This window comes from Bactrocera dorsalis, chromosome 2, assembly GCF_023373825.1.
Source record: "Bactrocera dorsalis isolate Fly_Bdor chromosome 2, ASM2337382v1, whole genome shotgun sequence".
NCBI classification, from domain to species: domain Eukaryota; kingdom Metazoa; phylum Arthropoda; class Insecta; order Diptera; family Tephritidae; genus Bactrocera; species Bactrocera dorsalis.
Window position 1 is genome coordinate 47,153,531 of NC_064304.1, and position 15,857 is coordinate 47,169,387.

Sequence of the window (15,857 nt, forward strand, 5' to 3'; positions counted from 1 at the left end):
GAATCATGAATGTCGGTTGTGTTACGCGGAATGTGAAGGCCATACAATTTGGAGTGCTTTCCCCGGATGAAATCAAACGATTATCGGTAACGGAAGGTGGTATCACACGTGCAATTATTGTAGAAGATGGGAAACCAGCATTAGGTGGTTTAATGGACCCTCGCCAAGGAGTTTTGGATCGAGAATCACGCTGCCTTACATGTGCTGGTAATATCGTCGACTGTCCCGGCCATTTTGGACACATTGAATTAAGCTTACCAGTATTTCACATTGGTTTCTTTCTAAAAACAATTAAAATATTACGTTGTGTGTGCTTTTCTTGTTCCAAACTATTGGTGTCACCGACAAATGCAAAAGTATTTATAAAACGAAACATTTCAATTTCATTGCGCACTTAAATAAAAGCTTGCTACTTTTTAGGTTAAGGAAATGCTGAATCGCACCAAAGCACGTCCACGCTTGCGCTTAAGCCTTATGCGAGAATTGTGCAAGTCCAAAACAATATGCGAAGGTGGCGAAAATATTGACATTCCTATCACGTGCAACAACGAACGAAACATCTCAGATCATGGGGGCTGCGGGCATCATCAGCCGCGCATTACTCGACACAAGTTGGAGCTATTTGCCACTTGGCAACGTTTAACCGAACATCGACAAGAACGCCAAATCATATTGACAGCGGAGCGAGTATTAGAAATTTTCCGAAATATCTCCGATGAAGATTGCATTTATTTAGGTATGGATCCGAAACACTGCCGGCCAGATTGGTTGCTCATCTCAGCACTGCCAGTACCACCACTTTCTGTGCGACCATCCGTTCTGATGTATGGAAGTTCACGTTCGCACGATGACCTTACACATAAATTGGCGGACATTATCAAAGCAAACAATGAGCTAAAGAAATGCATTGAAACAGGCGCCGCAGACCACTTAATTAGAGAGTGTTCGTCCCTGTTGCAATTTCATGTAGTTACAGTAATCGACAATGAAATGCCTGGCCTACCACGTGCTCTACAAAAGTCAGGCCGTCCTTTGAAGAGCATCAAAGCACGTCTAAAGGGTAAGGAAGGACGTATACGAGGCAACCTAATGGGAAAGCGTGTAGACTTTTCAGCACGTACCGTAATTACGCCGGATCCGAATTTAAATATCGATCAAGTGGGTGTACCGAGATCTGTTGCGCAGAATTTGACTTATCCCGAAGTAGTGACACCATTCAATATTGAGGTAAACACTAACTTAAATGAAACATAACTTTAATATATAACACATATAACAATTATTATAACTTTATATACATATATATATAATTTAAAACCAGCTTATGCAAACCCTTGTTCAACGCGGCAATACACAATTTCCCGGCGCTAAGTATATAATACGCAGCAATGGCGATCGTATCGACTTGCGTTTCCACCCAAAACCCAGTGATTTACATTTAGAGTTTGGCTACAAAGTCGAGCGCCATTTACGCGATAACGATTTGGTGATCTTTAACCGCCAACCAACGTTGCACAAAATGTCGATGATGGGTCACCGCGTCAAAGTACTGCCTTGGTCCACATTCAGGATGAACCTCTCTTGTACCTCGCCCTATAACGCAGATTTCGATGGCGATGAAATGAATTTACATGTTCCTCAGAGCATGGAGACACGCGCCGAAATTGAAAATCTCCATCTGACACCACGACAAATTGTCACACCGCAAACAAATAAGCCAGTTATGGGGATTGTGCAGGATTGCTTGACAGGCGTATGCAAGATGACCAAACGCGATGTCTTCATAACACACGAACAACTGATGAATTTACTAATGCACATGCCGTGTTGGGATGGTGTGATGCCGAAGCCATGTATTTTGAAACCGACCCTTTTGTGGTCGGGCAAGCAGCTTTTTTCCTTAATCATACCGGGAAATTTGAATATGATACGCACTCATTCAACGCATCCTGATGAAGAAGACGATAGTCAATACCGTTGGATTTCGCCGGGTGATACCAAAGTACGTACAAATTTAACACAATTTCGGGAATTAGAAAGGCAGGCTAATTTTTTAATGTGTATATTTCTAGACCCATGAAGATTTTTCGATTTAATTATTTCCGTAAGCAAAATTTAACAAAATTTCCTCTTTCTTAATTGTAAGAATATCTCTCACCTTATCTTATGAGTTTTAGTGGGACATCTTGTATCATCAATTTGTAAGCTAAAACATGTCCAGAAAACTTTTATTGTTAAACCACGATTGAGACACACTTCATCGGAAGCCAATATTTGTAGTTTTATTAGGAATAAGGAAAAAAGTATAATACTCGTATATGTTTTACAATTAGTTTATACATATTTTAAAAATACACAGTAAGATTACAAAAAATCTGATTATTTTCGAGTTTCGTGCGATCTCCAAAGACGTTAAACATAATAAGTTCTTCCACCGCTGAATTGGTTCTGGCCTTCTCCTTTGATAAAACCTGAAAAATTAAAAATTAACAAAATAGCGGCGATTTAAAAACAAAGTCGAATTTAACCAAAAAACTTTGGCCTGCCAAAATTCGATTTTTGATCAGATAGGAAAACTGTTAGGCCATTGTAGGAAAACGATATGCAAAACATGCGGAAGAAATTTGATAATGATAAGATGGATAAAATGATGGAGCTAATGGATCTATTTGAACATGGAAGGCTGTAACTCCAAAACTATTTGAGACATCGATTTAAAAATGTCTAAAGGTCATACCTAATGAAATATGAAACAAAAGTTTTTTTTATTGTATTTCAAATTTGGTGTGTCCCTTAAGACCAGTCAAGAATTGTTGGAATAAGAAAAGTAATCCGATTCAATTCGCTTTATTGCCGAAGCGTTCGGATTTGTAAGCGCAGCACAAAAAGCTTAAGCTCATGTTTCTCAAAAATTACAGCTTCCAAATCAGAAGATGAGAGAGAATCTCACACAGTGTCTACTTGACATCTAAGCTGTTAACTTTTGAAATATTCCAATTTTGTATTCAAACAAATTTACCGGTAATTTTTGGGAGAAATTCGATTCTTTTTTCCAAATCTACAATTTTGAAATAGTGATGTAATGCTGGAAAACTTAAGTTGTGTAAATACAAATCCCTTTTATTTTGCTTCAAGTTCCATGAGTTAGCCCATTACCCGCTATTTGTGTGAATCAACTTATTTTACTCCCATATTAGATTCCTTCTTCCTTACTGCCAATGTTAGGTCGAGTTTGAGGGCTCTTGACTTAATGGCAATGTTTAAGAGGAGTAATATCATATAGATAGCAGAACTTGGTGACTTAATTAACGAACCTTATTTACATAAATCATTACAGGTAATTGTCGAATACAGTGAACTAATTATGGGTATTCTATGTAAACGCACACTGGGTGCTACCGCTGGATCCCTCTTGCACATTGCATACATCGAGCTCGGTCACCAAATAGCTGGAGAATTCTATGCAAATATACAAAAGGTGGTCAACGCTTGGCTTTTACTCGAAGGTCACAGTATTGGAATTGGCGACACCATTGCCGATCCGGCCACTTACAAAGAGATACAAAACGCCATTGCCAAAGCTAAGAATGATGTAATGTTGGTCATACAGAAGGCACATCACATGCAGTTGGAGCCGACACCGGGCAACACGCTGCGCCAAACATTCGAAAATCAAGTCAATCGCATTTTGAATGATGCACGCGATAAGACGGGTGGCTCCGCAAAGAAATCGCTTACGGAATATAACAACTTGAAGGTAATCAAAGCAACTGTAATTGTGAAATATTTTATGCACACTCAGGTATTTTCAGGCCATGGTAATCGCTGGTTCCAAGGGTTCTAATATTAACATATCACAAGTGATTGCCTGCGTTGGCCAGCAGAACGTTGAAGGTAAACGTATACCTTACGGTTTTCGTAAACGTACAATGCCACACTTTATCAAGGACGATTATGGGCCAGAGGCGCGCGGCTTCGTCGAGAATTCATACCTAGCGGGCCTAACACCAAGTGAGTTCTACTTCCATGCAATGGGCGGACGTGAAGGGCTTATCGATACAGCCGTGAAAACTGCAGAAACGGGTTACATACAGCGGCGTTTAATCAAAGCCATGGAATCGGTGATGGTTCAGTACGATGGCACAGTACGCAATGCTGAGGGTCAAATTATACAGCTACGTTACGGCGAGGACGGCCTCTGTGGTGAGTCGGTGGAATTTCAAACGCTGCCCACCATACAGCTTTCGAACAAAGCATTCGAAAAGCAATTTAAATTTGACGTCACTCAGACACGGAATTTGCGAAAATATTTCAACGAAGAGACCGTTCGTGATATCACCGAATCTACGGAGATCATTGCACAGCTGGAGGTTGAGTGGGAGCAATTGTGTCAGGACCGCGAAGCCTTACGTCAAATTTTCCCAACCGGTGATTCAAAGGTGGTATTGCCATGCAACTTGCAGCGTATGATTTGGAATGTGCAGAAAATATTCCATGTAGACCAACGTTCTACAACTGCTCTCAATCCATTGGACGTTGTAAAAGGTACAATTCTGACTAAAAAAAAGGAGTTTTCTAAAATAATTCATGACTTTCGCTCTTCCAGGCGTACGTGAGTTGCTTAAACAATGCGTCATTGTGGCAGGGTCCGATCACATTTCGCAGCAGGCCAACGACAATGCCACTTTTCTCTTTCAGTGCTTGGTACGCTCTACTCTCTGCTCCAAAGTGATAGCCGAAAGCCATCACTTAACGCCCGAATCTTTTGAAATGTTGCTTGGCGAAATTGCTACTCGTTTTCAACTCTCACAAATTTGTCCTGGCGAAATGGTGGGCGCACTGTCTGCTCAATCGTTGGGCGAACCAGCGACACAAATGACGCTGAATACTTTTCACTTCGCCGGTGTTTCGGCAAAAAATGTTACTTTGGGTGTGCCACGTTTGAAGGAGATCATCAACGTATCTAAACGCCCACGCTCACCTTCGTTGACTGTCTTCTTAACCGGTAAACCAGCACGTGATGTGGAGAAAGCCAAAGATGTCCTGTGCCGTTTGGAGCATACTACGCTCAAGAAAGTTACGGCTAATACCGCTATATACTATGATCCAGATCCAATGCGCACTGTCGTGCGGGAAGATCAAGAGTTCGTTAATATTTACTATGAAATTCCTGATTTTGATCCAAGTAAGTTCTATGCATAAGCCTAGGCCTTTTTTCATTATAAAATTGAGGTATAGTATCTTATTGAAAGGTGGTACACGTGTTCCTTAGTAAAAACAAAAAGTGGGGATGAAATCGAAGATGGGTATAACGGATCGCTGTCCACAAAACGCCATTAATCAAAAATTCACAAATAGCATAAAAAGCACTAAATCATAAGCAAGGGACACCTGTGGACTAAAAATTAAAAAAAACGGGCGTGGTCACGTCATCTTATAAGTTTAATGTACGTTTTTCCTAAGCCGCTAAAGCTATCATTAATTCGTTAAGGACAAACCCTTTAAGAATCCCTATTGACGGTGTGAAAATTTATGAAATCGGATTATAACTACGCCGCCTTCCCATATAACGGTTTTCTTAAAATCTACTAAAAGCCCAATAAATTATTAATTAAACGCGCTAGACACACTACTAAATTTTACCCACAGAATGATACAACGGAGCATTATGGAATCCAGAGTCCAAATTGGACAATGGACGTGGCACGCCCACATTTAGATGAAATATCTTGTCTCCGGACCCACTACAACAAATTCAACCAAATTCCGTACGTGCTATTATTCTGATGATCCCATATTGCATTGTGAAAATGGGTGGAATTGCACTAGGACCATGCCTACTTCTCATATAGAACAATTTTAAATTCCATATGATTTTTCCCCTTTCCCGTACATAAATCAAGCACCAATGAATATATTCGGATAAAACTTCGTACAAATAGTGCCTTTCAGATAGGCCATCTCGTCTAACAATTGCCTAAATCGAAACATATCTGTTCAAGCCCTCACATCCGAATATGTGGACCCGAGTGTGTATGGCTGATATTCAAAAATGAATCGACTCAATATAAAGATTTTCGAACTTCCAGTTGACTTTATACTATATATTATATATCAGTCCCTGTGCGATGTGAAATTGAGGAAGGGTATTTTTCTAATAACATTGTACCTTTGGACGTAAAATGGATAAAATCTGATGAAAACTTGCCCTAGACCGCATACAACTAACAAACCTTATATATATGCCTTACATATGTTCGATTACACCCGAACTTAGCCCTTCCTTACTTGTTTAATATAAAGATCTGCCAGAAGCTTTGAGTATTAAATGTCCTGTTACACCCGAGTTAAGTCCTTACTTATTCTTGTTTAAATTTTTTTTTTAAATACACACTCAATTACATCTTCTACTTAACATAAATCGCTCAGTAACTTAAAATGTTCATACCCTTCTTACAGATGAAATTTCACCATGGCTTCTACGCATAGAACTCGATCGAAAGCATATGACCGAAAAGAAACTCACCATGGAGCACATTGCTGAGCGCATCGCTGCCTCCTTCGGCGACGACTTGAAGTGCATTTTCAATGATGACAATGCACCACGTTTAATAATGCGCATACGCATTATGAACACTCCAAACTCGGAGAACAAATTTCAAGCTGACGACTTGGTCGAGGAGGAGGCGTCGCTCACTCGCTTAGACGACAACATGTTTTTGCGCTGCATCGAGAGCAACATGTTGTCCGACATGACACTGCAGGGTATCGAATCCATCTCGAAAGTGTATATGCACCTGCCGCAAGTGACAAATAAGAAGCGTATCTATATCACGGAGACGGGTGAATTCAAATCCGTGGCTGAGTGGCTGCTGGAGACCGATGGCACCGCGTTAATGCGCGTGCTCAGTGAGCGGAATGTCGACCAAACACGCACCTTCAGCAATGATATATGCGAAATGTTTACGGTGTTGGGCATTGAAGCGGTGCGCAAATCGATTGAGAAGGAGATGAATAATGTCTTGCAGTTCTACGGTTGGTAACAATTTAATTCTAAAAATGTCCTTATTGTTTAAACATTAATAATCCTCCAGGTTTATACGTTAACTATCGCCATTTGGCGCTGCTCTGTGACATTATGACGGCCAAGGGTCATCTGATGGCCATCTCACGCCATGGCATCAACCGCCAACAAACCAGCCCTTTGATGCGTTGCTCTTTCGAGGAGACGGTGGATGTGCTATTGGATGCTGCAGCACACGGTGAACGTGATGCTATGCGTGGCGTGTCGGAAAATATTATAATGGGTCAAATGCCGCACATCGGCACCGGTTGCTTTGATATGATACTAGATGCATCTAAATGCAAACATGCAATGGAAGTAGATTCGATAAACAACAAGAACGCATTATTTTATGGTTCATTGTTTACGCCGAATATTTTAGCAGGAAGTGGACGCAGTGGCATGCTTGAGTACTCACCAGGCCTAGGTGGTCTAACTCCACAATCCGCACGTTCCGTCTGTTTCTCGCCTTTGTCGAATATGAGTTCGCCTACAATGACCGCAGATGAGTTTTGTAGCTCACCCTATTCCTCGCCATCAACTGCATCGATGAAATCATATTATGGTGACGGGTCATACTACTCACCCATTTCCCCAATATATGACCAAAAAGCATTTAGAAGTTCAAATATATCCAGTAACTGCAGCCATTTGTCATGCAGCAATGATTTATTAACCACTATTATGCAGTCTCCTAAGTACTCACCTAGTTCACCAGAATTTTCACCACATTATCAACGCTATCTACAAGTTCATTCACCACAATCACCTTCAAACAGCAACAGCACATTTTATTCACCAGACAGTTCAACAATGTCTTATAACAGCGTCACCGGTTCGTCACGTTATTCACCGACCTCGCCCGGTTACTCACCGCAAACTAATAACTATTCGCCCACTTCACCGTCCTATTCACCCACCATAATGAGTTCAAACCGGTGCTGCAACAGTTTTTCACCAAGCTCGACCACTAGTAATAACGATTCCTTATATTCACCTTCTTCTCCGCTGAACACACCCGATTCTCTAACCGATAAAATGTCTACAGCAACTGATAGTTCTACTAAACGTACAGAACCCAAAAAATATCGATCTACTCCGTATTTCTACGCGGAAAGTAATGGCACCCCTTCCAGTAGTGCAACTTACTCACCCACAAGTCCGATCTACGCTCATTACTCACCATCAAGCCCGCATTGTGTTATGCAAACACCACATTATTCGCCTTCCACTCTTAGCTATAACCCTTCGAGTCCCAGCTATACACAAATCAGTCCATCGTTTACTATTAATTCACCTCAATACTCGCCGCTAAGTCCGAAAATCAACTATTCCCCCACGATCTCTTCGCCGCAAATGCATTTCATTTTACCATGTTCGCCACAACAACAATACTCTGCTTCTATGCAGAGTCCACGCTATCCTAGTAGCTCTTCGATCACCTACTCACCAACGTCACCGAAGCATTCACCGAATTCCAATCGTTACTCACCCAGTAGTCCGCAATACTCTAGTAGTCCAGCCAGCCCCAATTATTCCACCGCTTCTCACTCAAATGTGGTTTACTCTCCGCATAGCCCTAGTTTTTACTCATCCTCGCCTTCGAGTCCCGTTTATTGCTCCAGCGAGTCTCCAATGTCACCTATGAGCGCCAACAGTCCGGCTAGCCCACAGTACTCCCCGACCTCAAACTGAAATTGAAACAACAATATAATTACATAATACATACTTATATTAATTGCATAGTATAGTATATATTTGCCGTTTGTGTTGAAATTCGCTATTTTTTCATAATATACGTAAATTATTTTCTCCTTAGCTATTAATTGTCCATAATGAAATGAAATCCGTAATTTATTAATTCCTCGTTAAAAAAAATATTTAATTCGCTCTTTTATACTTCTGCAATATTATTTAATAATTATAACTGAAATTGAATTGAATTTTGAATTGATACAATCTTATGAATTTAATTAATTGTTTTTCATATGTACTTCTATATTTGCGTTATTTATTGAATATATGCCTAGCAATAATTCTACAATTTGAATAAAAATCAGACAACAACACACAAAAAGTATTTTTAAATTTGAAAGAATTTCTTCCAACTTTGCCAATTGCAAACAAATTAAGCTTTTAAATTAAATATGCATTATTTTTTTCATAAAAATATAGGTGTCATGTTTGTAACCTGAAAGCGATCCTATATTGCGCGTAATCACTCACCCTAACCTCAAAAACAAAATACATCAACTTCGACTGTAAAGAATATATAAATTGCACTCTTCATATTTCACGGCGCTACAAACTCATTCGCTTCATCAACATTTCTTTTGGAATTTTCGAGAGTTCTAGGTTGTTCATATAAACTTGGCTGGCAGCATTTCCTCTTTCCAATTCGCGAAAAGTTTATTTTTTTGTATGTAAATTATCACAAAAACACAGTAAAACAGTAAACAGTAAAAACAAACAAAATATTTAAATACGTTAAGAAAAAATTTGGTCTGGCCATTATGGAGGAATCACGTGACATCTAACTTTGTCTTCACAAGTTATAGCGCTCCTTTCTGTGCAGAAACCTCCACTTAGTCAGAGAGAAACAAAAAAAATTGTTTAAAAAGGGATTAAATATCGCTCATTTGCTGCAATAGGAGGTTAAACAAGTGAACTTTTGAAATAACTTAAAGTGAAAGATTCATTAGTAAGGGAATAGGCACAAATAGTGATGAGTTTATAAAAGTTCGAGTTCGATGTAATTATTTAAGTATCCACTGAAGGATGGATAACATGGATAGAAAAATAAAGAAAAAATAATAATGTGAGGTTATCGGAATTGGACACAGGAAGGAGTTTTTACGCAGTGTTTAGCGGTGTGTCCTAATAGCTGACAAGTTTTGCAGCGCATAGGATTAGGGTAGTACAGACGGACATCTCCAGGCTACATCAATTCTGTTAGGAAGTGTATATTTATTGAATGTTAATAATACGGCACCAGTAGGTACACGAACGCCTTTAACTATTTTGTTAAACTTGTGGACTGCAGACCTTGAGACCTTCAATTATTTCATCGTCGCTAAGTTGGCAAATAACGCATAACATCGTGTTTGACTGAGTTAAGGGTGCTGTGAAGAGCAACTTCAACAGCACCTGCACTAGATTCTTATTGAAAAAAAATTTATCAGCAATTTTTTGATTTTATACAAGTATGAGTAGGATGCCAGAAGTGACGAGACGTTGTTAATATCTTTATGTAGATTGAATACCATTATCAATAAGAAGCGACTTAATGACGAGGTATTTGGGGTCATCCTTCTTTGTTATGGGGAGTTCCGGAAATGGGTCCAACGTTGTTTGTTCAGGCTTTTTTTTTTTAGTCGCTGAGGATAATAGGGCAAACCTATTATCACCCAGACAGTAAAAAAGTTATTTGTGCACAACTGTAAAGTAGCGTTATAACACAGACACCGCTAGCGATACAGGATTATATATACGAGTACATATGTATATAAATGATCAGGGTGAAAAGTTGAATTCCGGTTGACTGTCTGTCTGTCCGTCCATCCGAGCTCATCATATGGAGTAAAGTCAACCGGATGTTCGAAAATCCTGATATTAGTTATATGGGGTCTAGGTCAAGATTTTGCCCAATTTTATCTATTTTAGGTACACTGTTGTGACACATAATTTTCATTGTTATACTCGTAGCTTACATAGTGGCCGATATGCGCAGTCAATAAAAATTATCCGATGTCAGCCGACTGTTGTGTTTTTCCAAATTTTTTAGCTAGTTGTCGTGTACAGTCCATTTGGTTGACTATCTATTGAACTACGGAGTCAAATTATGGAGCCATGTTTCGTTCACTGTCACATATCGACGCAAGAACTTGGGTTTATTCCGTTTTAACTACTACGTTTCATCAACTCGTCATTGTTTTTATTGAAAGGTGAACTCCCGCGGTACTTTCAACTGACCTGTTAAACTCTTCCCCCTCAACCTTCTTTATCTCTCTACGATTACAATTAAATTATAATAACAATCGTACACCAACTGTTTATTGAAAAGAGCTGGTAAATTACACGTACTTTAACAATACCAAAAGTCAATAATTAGACGCTTGAGTGCTCTACAATATGATTTAAAATATGTAATTAAAATAGCAAAATGGTTTTGAATTTACAGGCTTTGGACCTACCTCAACCGCACAGCATTTCCCATATTTCAATGTTTCTTAAGTCAGACGTTCGTTGCAAAAGAAAACATTGAGCTGAGAAAGAGCGAACAGCGCACGCACTTCAGCTGGAGAGTGAATAGCTGCCAACTTAAGCAGTTGTTTACTTGCCAAATAGCAATTTGCGCTCTAAGTTGACCATACAACACTCACCTATTGATTTTTCCCAAAGTAAAAAGACATCGTCGCAAATATCAGTCGTCAGTCGAAGTTCATTTCCATTGCATCACGAAACAAAACCAAACATTTGTGCCAAATGCTCGTAACACTTCACCAAGTAAAACTTCAGAATTTTTTCAACCAAAGGAAAAATAAACAATTACTTTTACTGCAAAACATGGAGTAAAATATCAAAACAGTAAAAAAATATTGTAAAATTTAAATGTAAAATTGTCATAAATCCATGTACATATTAGCGAAAAACTATGTGAAAGTGTATAGAGATTAAAACTTGTGAGCTCAAAAGCTATAAAAAGTGCTAAAGAGATATAAAAATAAGCAGAATCGGTGATAGAAGTGCTTAAGAATTGTTTACACTCTTATATAATATACAATAAATTACCAAAAATCGGTGTTACGGAAATAGATTATTGTCCAGTGAACCCCTATGCGGTTTCTCAAGTCAATTGCTTGCAAAATGTAATTGCCACCACACAGAATCCACTACGATGAGTTTAATGTTAGTTTGTGCTGACGAAATTAACGTACAATTCAAACATAAATAGGATATGAAATAAGTAAGACACAATATCTCTTGGTCCTTGACTGTTGTTACTGCATTCCCTTGCGATTTGGAAGCTAGTTTTGTATCCAATCGGGAGTAGACGTATATATGTACATACGTATGTATAACCGTTTCATATTGCTTTGTCTATATTTAAATCATATCAGACTTGCCCACATAATGACCTTTTCCTTTGATAAACCACTTAACTCTTCACATGAAATGTGGTCTAATTAGGACTGCTTAAAAAATCCATTACAGTAAAATTATTAGTGCCGACAACTGCTTTTCTATATCAGCCAAAAGCTTTAGTTCATTGTTTGTTGACAAATGTTCATCACCGGTAATTTCTCTTCATTTTTTAAGATAGGAATATAATGAAATACATATAACTCAAAACATTTCCTACTATCCGCATTTTTGGTAAAAGTCAACTAGTAAACAGTATAAACATATTCAATGCCTAGGGGTTTGACCAGTTTTGGTTGGTTTAACATAATTTTTAGTCATAAAGTGGCAACCCCAAATGCTCTATTCCCACAAAATTTAATCCTGATATATTATATCATTCTTGATTTTTATCCTGGAAAGTTAAAGTTTCAAACAGAATTTAAAATGGTTTCATATGTTTAAATTTAAATTAAATTTATTTGAAATTGGTCGGTAGTGTGCTTTCACATAAAAGCGGGTGATACCACGCCCATCGTCAAATTTTAATACCGGCTCAAAGCTTTCTCTTACCATAACGGAGATAAATTTAATGTCTCTGGCGTATTTATTTGCTGATTTATCACGCTTTTGGTAGTTTTTAACAATACCGTTATATGGAAAATGAGCTGGCCGATTTCATCCATTTTCACACTGTCGGTAGGGGTTTTTATAAAATTTACGCTAGGTGAATTTGGTTCTTGTAGCTTTAGTGGCTTAGGAGATATGTACATTAAACTTATTAGAGGGCGAGGCCACGCCCACCTTCTCACACATTTTTTTTACAGTTGCTCCTTGCTACTGCCTCCTGGGTCAAGTTAAAGTTGTATATGTGAATTTAGTGCTTATTTATGGCACTTTAGGTTTGTGGCAGTGATCCGATTATGCCCATCTACCCACTCTTTGATGAAATCACATATCTCGAGACCCGATCGACCGATTTTAACTAGTACGTAGCGTTGTTCTCATATTCCTATATCACAGTGCGAAATCGGACTAAATTCCACTTAATTTCTTCAATTTAAAGTAAACAAATCAAGAAGTAATTAATAGAACGGGATAAAATTTTGTACTCATAATTGTTATAAAATATGTCGGTTTACGACCAAAAATTGTCAAACATCGTAACGAAACTGTTCAATTCCTTAGGTACCGAATATGTGGACCTATAGTTGACTCCTGACCGAAAATATCGTTTAATGTGTGAGTATTCAATTGTAATTCAAACAGAATCCTTTTCTGACAATAGTAATACTGTGTGCCAAAAATGGGTCAAATTGGGTTAATACTTCCCGGAGCCCACTTATGCTTAACATAAAGATTTTCGAACTACCGGTTGATTTTGTACCTATATATCGGACAATAAGTGAGTTATGGCAACAAAAATGAAAGAGCGTGTTTTACTCATAACAGTGTATCTTTGTGCTTAAAAGAGATAAATTTGGGCGTAAACTTGATCTTGACCCCATATAATTATTACCATGATTTTCGAACATCCCCTCTATATTGTTCCATATAATTGTTGATTGTATGTGAGGTACCTTAATGAAACCCAGGGAACATTTTTTGAGCATGTGGCATATTAATAGTTAATAGAAATCATAACGACCCGATTCCTCTAAGTTGCAAGAGCATAAAATGTTCGGTTGCACCTGAAGTTAGCTCTTCCTTACTTGTTTTTAGTTAAAATATCTATGTCCGATCGTCACGATCGATATAGTGGAAATGCCCATACATATGTATGTAAATTATATGGGGTTGAAAACTTAGTTTATTGTTTGTCCTGTGCAAATGATATTTTTATTGTCTTAATAGTTTAAAAAAATTCAAATACGGTGCACTGATGACGATAACTCGTCCTTTTTCAATTAATAATAGGGTCAAAATGGAAATTCTCTGATGAGAAAGATTCTTTAAAGAAATTGCATTTTCTGATTAATTATTATTTAAATTCCTTACATATTGTTTTCATTGGAAAACACACATATGTATAACTATGTATATACATAAGTATGTAAAATATAATATCCATATGTATATGTACTTATATACATATAAGCAATATTGTAGCATTTTACTTCTCCTAATAACCTTCCGCATTGGAACCGCAAACTAGCCAGGATTTATGCAAATTACATCTAGACTTCGCTGTCTAAAACTTTAATAAACAAAAACGCATCAGTTGAATCATTTTTATTATATGCTCTTTAAAACGACTAGACATTTATATATATGTATATATATTTTTAAAACTGCCAGTTTCCGGATTTCTAAGCCAGACAATAATTATTATCTTTAAAGGCAGTAAAATATAAGAAATACCTGCTGTTTGTTTAATAATTATTATCTTTAAAGGCAGTAAAACGTAAAAAACACCCCCCTGATTGTTTAAAAAAATGCAGATTTGCGGCTTGCGGTTGATTTGATGCAGGTCTTATGCAGTATTATTGTCATAAAGCGGGATTATCGGCTGAAAAATTATCTGAGGAAATACATATACATAAACATAATGGGGGTATTCTCTTGCTCTTGCAAAACCCTTGCACGGTGCAAGAATTGCAGATTTTTCCACCTAATGCAACGGCACAACAACAAACACACGCAGAAAAATATTTTCAAGGGCTGTAAAATACATATGTCAGACCAAAACCCATGTTTATTTGCGTACAATGTCACGCAAAAATATAATTGCAACCCTGTCTTTGCTGTCATTTTATTTGAATACATATTTTGACGTTAAATTGTTGAGGAAGGTAAATTTTAAATAGATTTTATAATTTCTATTTAAATTATAAAGATTTGTTACAGTTTTTTTGTTAAGAATGAATGCAGAAGGTGCGCCAATTCACAATAGCCATGCACAATAGTCATTCACAATAAATTGACCGAATCCGCCGTTGACATATCACTAGATTCTGCAATGGGTGCTCTCGTGCCCTTGTATATTTCTGTATAGGATTTTTGCAATCTATAATCTTGCAAACGCAAGAGAATCCCCCTAATTTGTTAGTCAATGAACGCGTGAGTTACGCCTCGATGAACCCACAAACACTAACGAGGTACGACACGGCAAATAAGCCAAAATCGAGGCGACAAGTAAACAAAATGCTGCTTGTTATTCGCTTAATTCCTTCTCGTCAAACAATCAGAGTATCATCAAGAAAGGCTGCACCTGCATGCATATGCATGTATGTACGTGTGCATGTTTGTTCAAGCTGTGTACATATGTTTCCAATCAATTGCTATGATAATCAATAGCCCCAGCATGGGGAAATTAATTTTGACAGTTTTGGCGCCAGCTCAATTCACTTCCACACACACAGCCCTTCACTATTAACAAGTTCAAATTAGAAACATTGCACAAATCCTAATCACTTTATGTACATACCTTTACAGCTTTACAGCTTCACTGTCATTCCAAGTGAGAAGCAAATTCCACATTTTATGATATTTGACTACCGGCACTGACTGCCGCCGCCACAGATTAGTTTAGAAGTACTAGGCGTTCTCTCATATTTGCTTTTCTTCGTCTGTTATATGTATGTACATGCTTTACAGCGTGCAAAATTAATTACGTATTACATTTATGTACATATATCCAAATACGATTCTTATGTTGCGTATAATTTCTTTC

The 15,857-nt window shown here is 37.9% G+C and overlaps 2 protein-coding genes and 1 long non-coding RNA gene across 7 annotated transcripts in view; 2 read left to right on the forward strand and 1 right to left on the reverse strand.

The window, feature by feature from the left end:
- On the forward strand, window positions 1-9,115 carry LOC105225802 (DNA-directed RNA polymerase II subunit RPB1). The gene is made up of 8 exons (XM_011204434.3): window positions 1-356; window positions 421-1,227; window positions 1,322-2,002; window positions 3,338-3,757; window positions 3,813-4,545; window positions 4,607-5,185; window positions 6,460-7,035; window positions 7,095-9,115. Exons 1-8 carry the CDS (start codon window positions 6-8, stop codon window positions 8,756-8,758), a joined length of 5,811 nt encoding a protein of 1,936 aa, XP_011202736.2. The 5' UTR covers window positions 1-5; the 3' UTR covers window positions 8,759-9,115.
- On the reverse strand, window positions 2,252-15,855 carry LOC115066125 (uncharacterized). Its single transcript, XR_007421577.1, has 3 exons — window positions 15,612-15,855; window positions 8,556-8,754; window positions 2,252-2,471 (listed from the first exon to the last, which is right to left on the reverse strand). It is a non-coding gene; the product is annotated as an uncharacterized LOC115066125 (long non-coding RNA).
- Window positions 11,496-15,857, forward strand: part of LOC105225803 (2,3-bisphosphoglycerate-dependent phosphoglycerate mutase) — a 20,876-nt gene continuing 16,514 nt past the window's right edge. The window contains exon 1 of one of the 5 annotated variants that reach the window (XM_049447658.1): window positions 11,496-11,650. Coding sequence is in view for 2 of the 5 variants with exons in the window: in XM_049447660.1 (XP_049303617.1) it covers window positions 11,900-11,931 (32 nt within the window). In the remaining 3 variants the exon portion in view is untranslated. The other 4 variants (XM_049447660.1, XM_049447659.1, XM_049447666.1 and 1 more) reach the window with 4 other exon arrangements.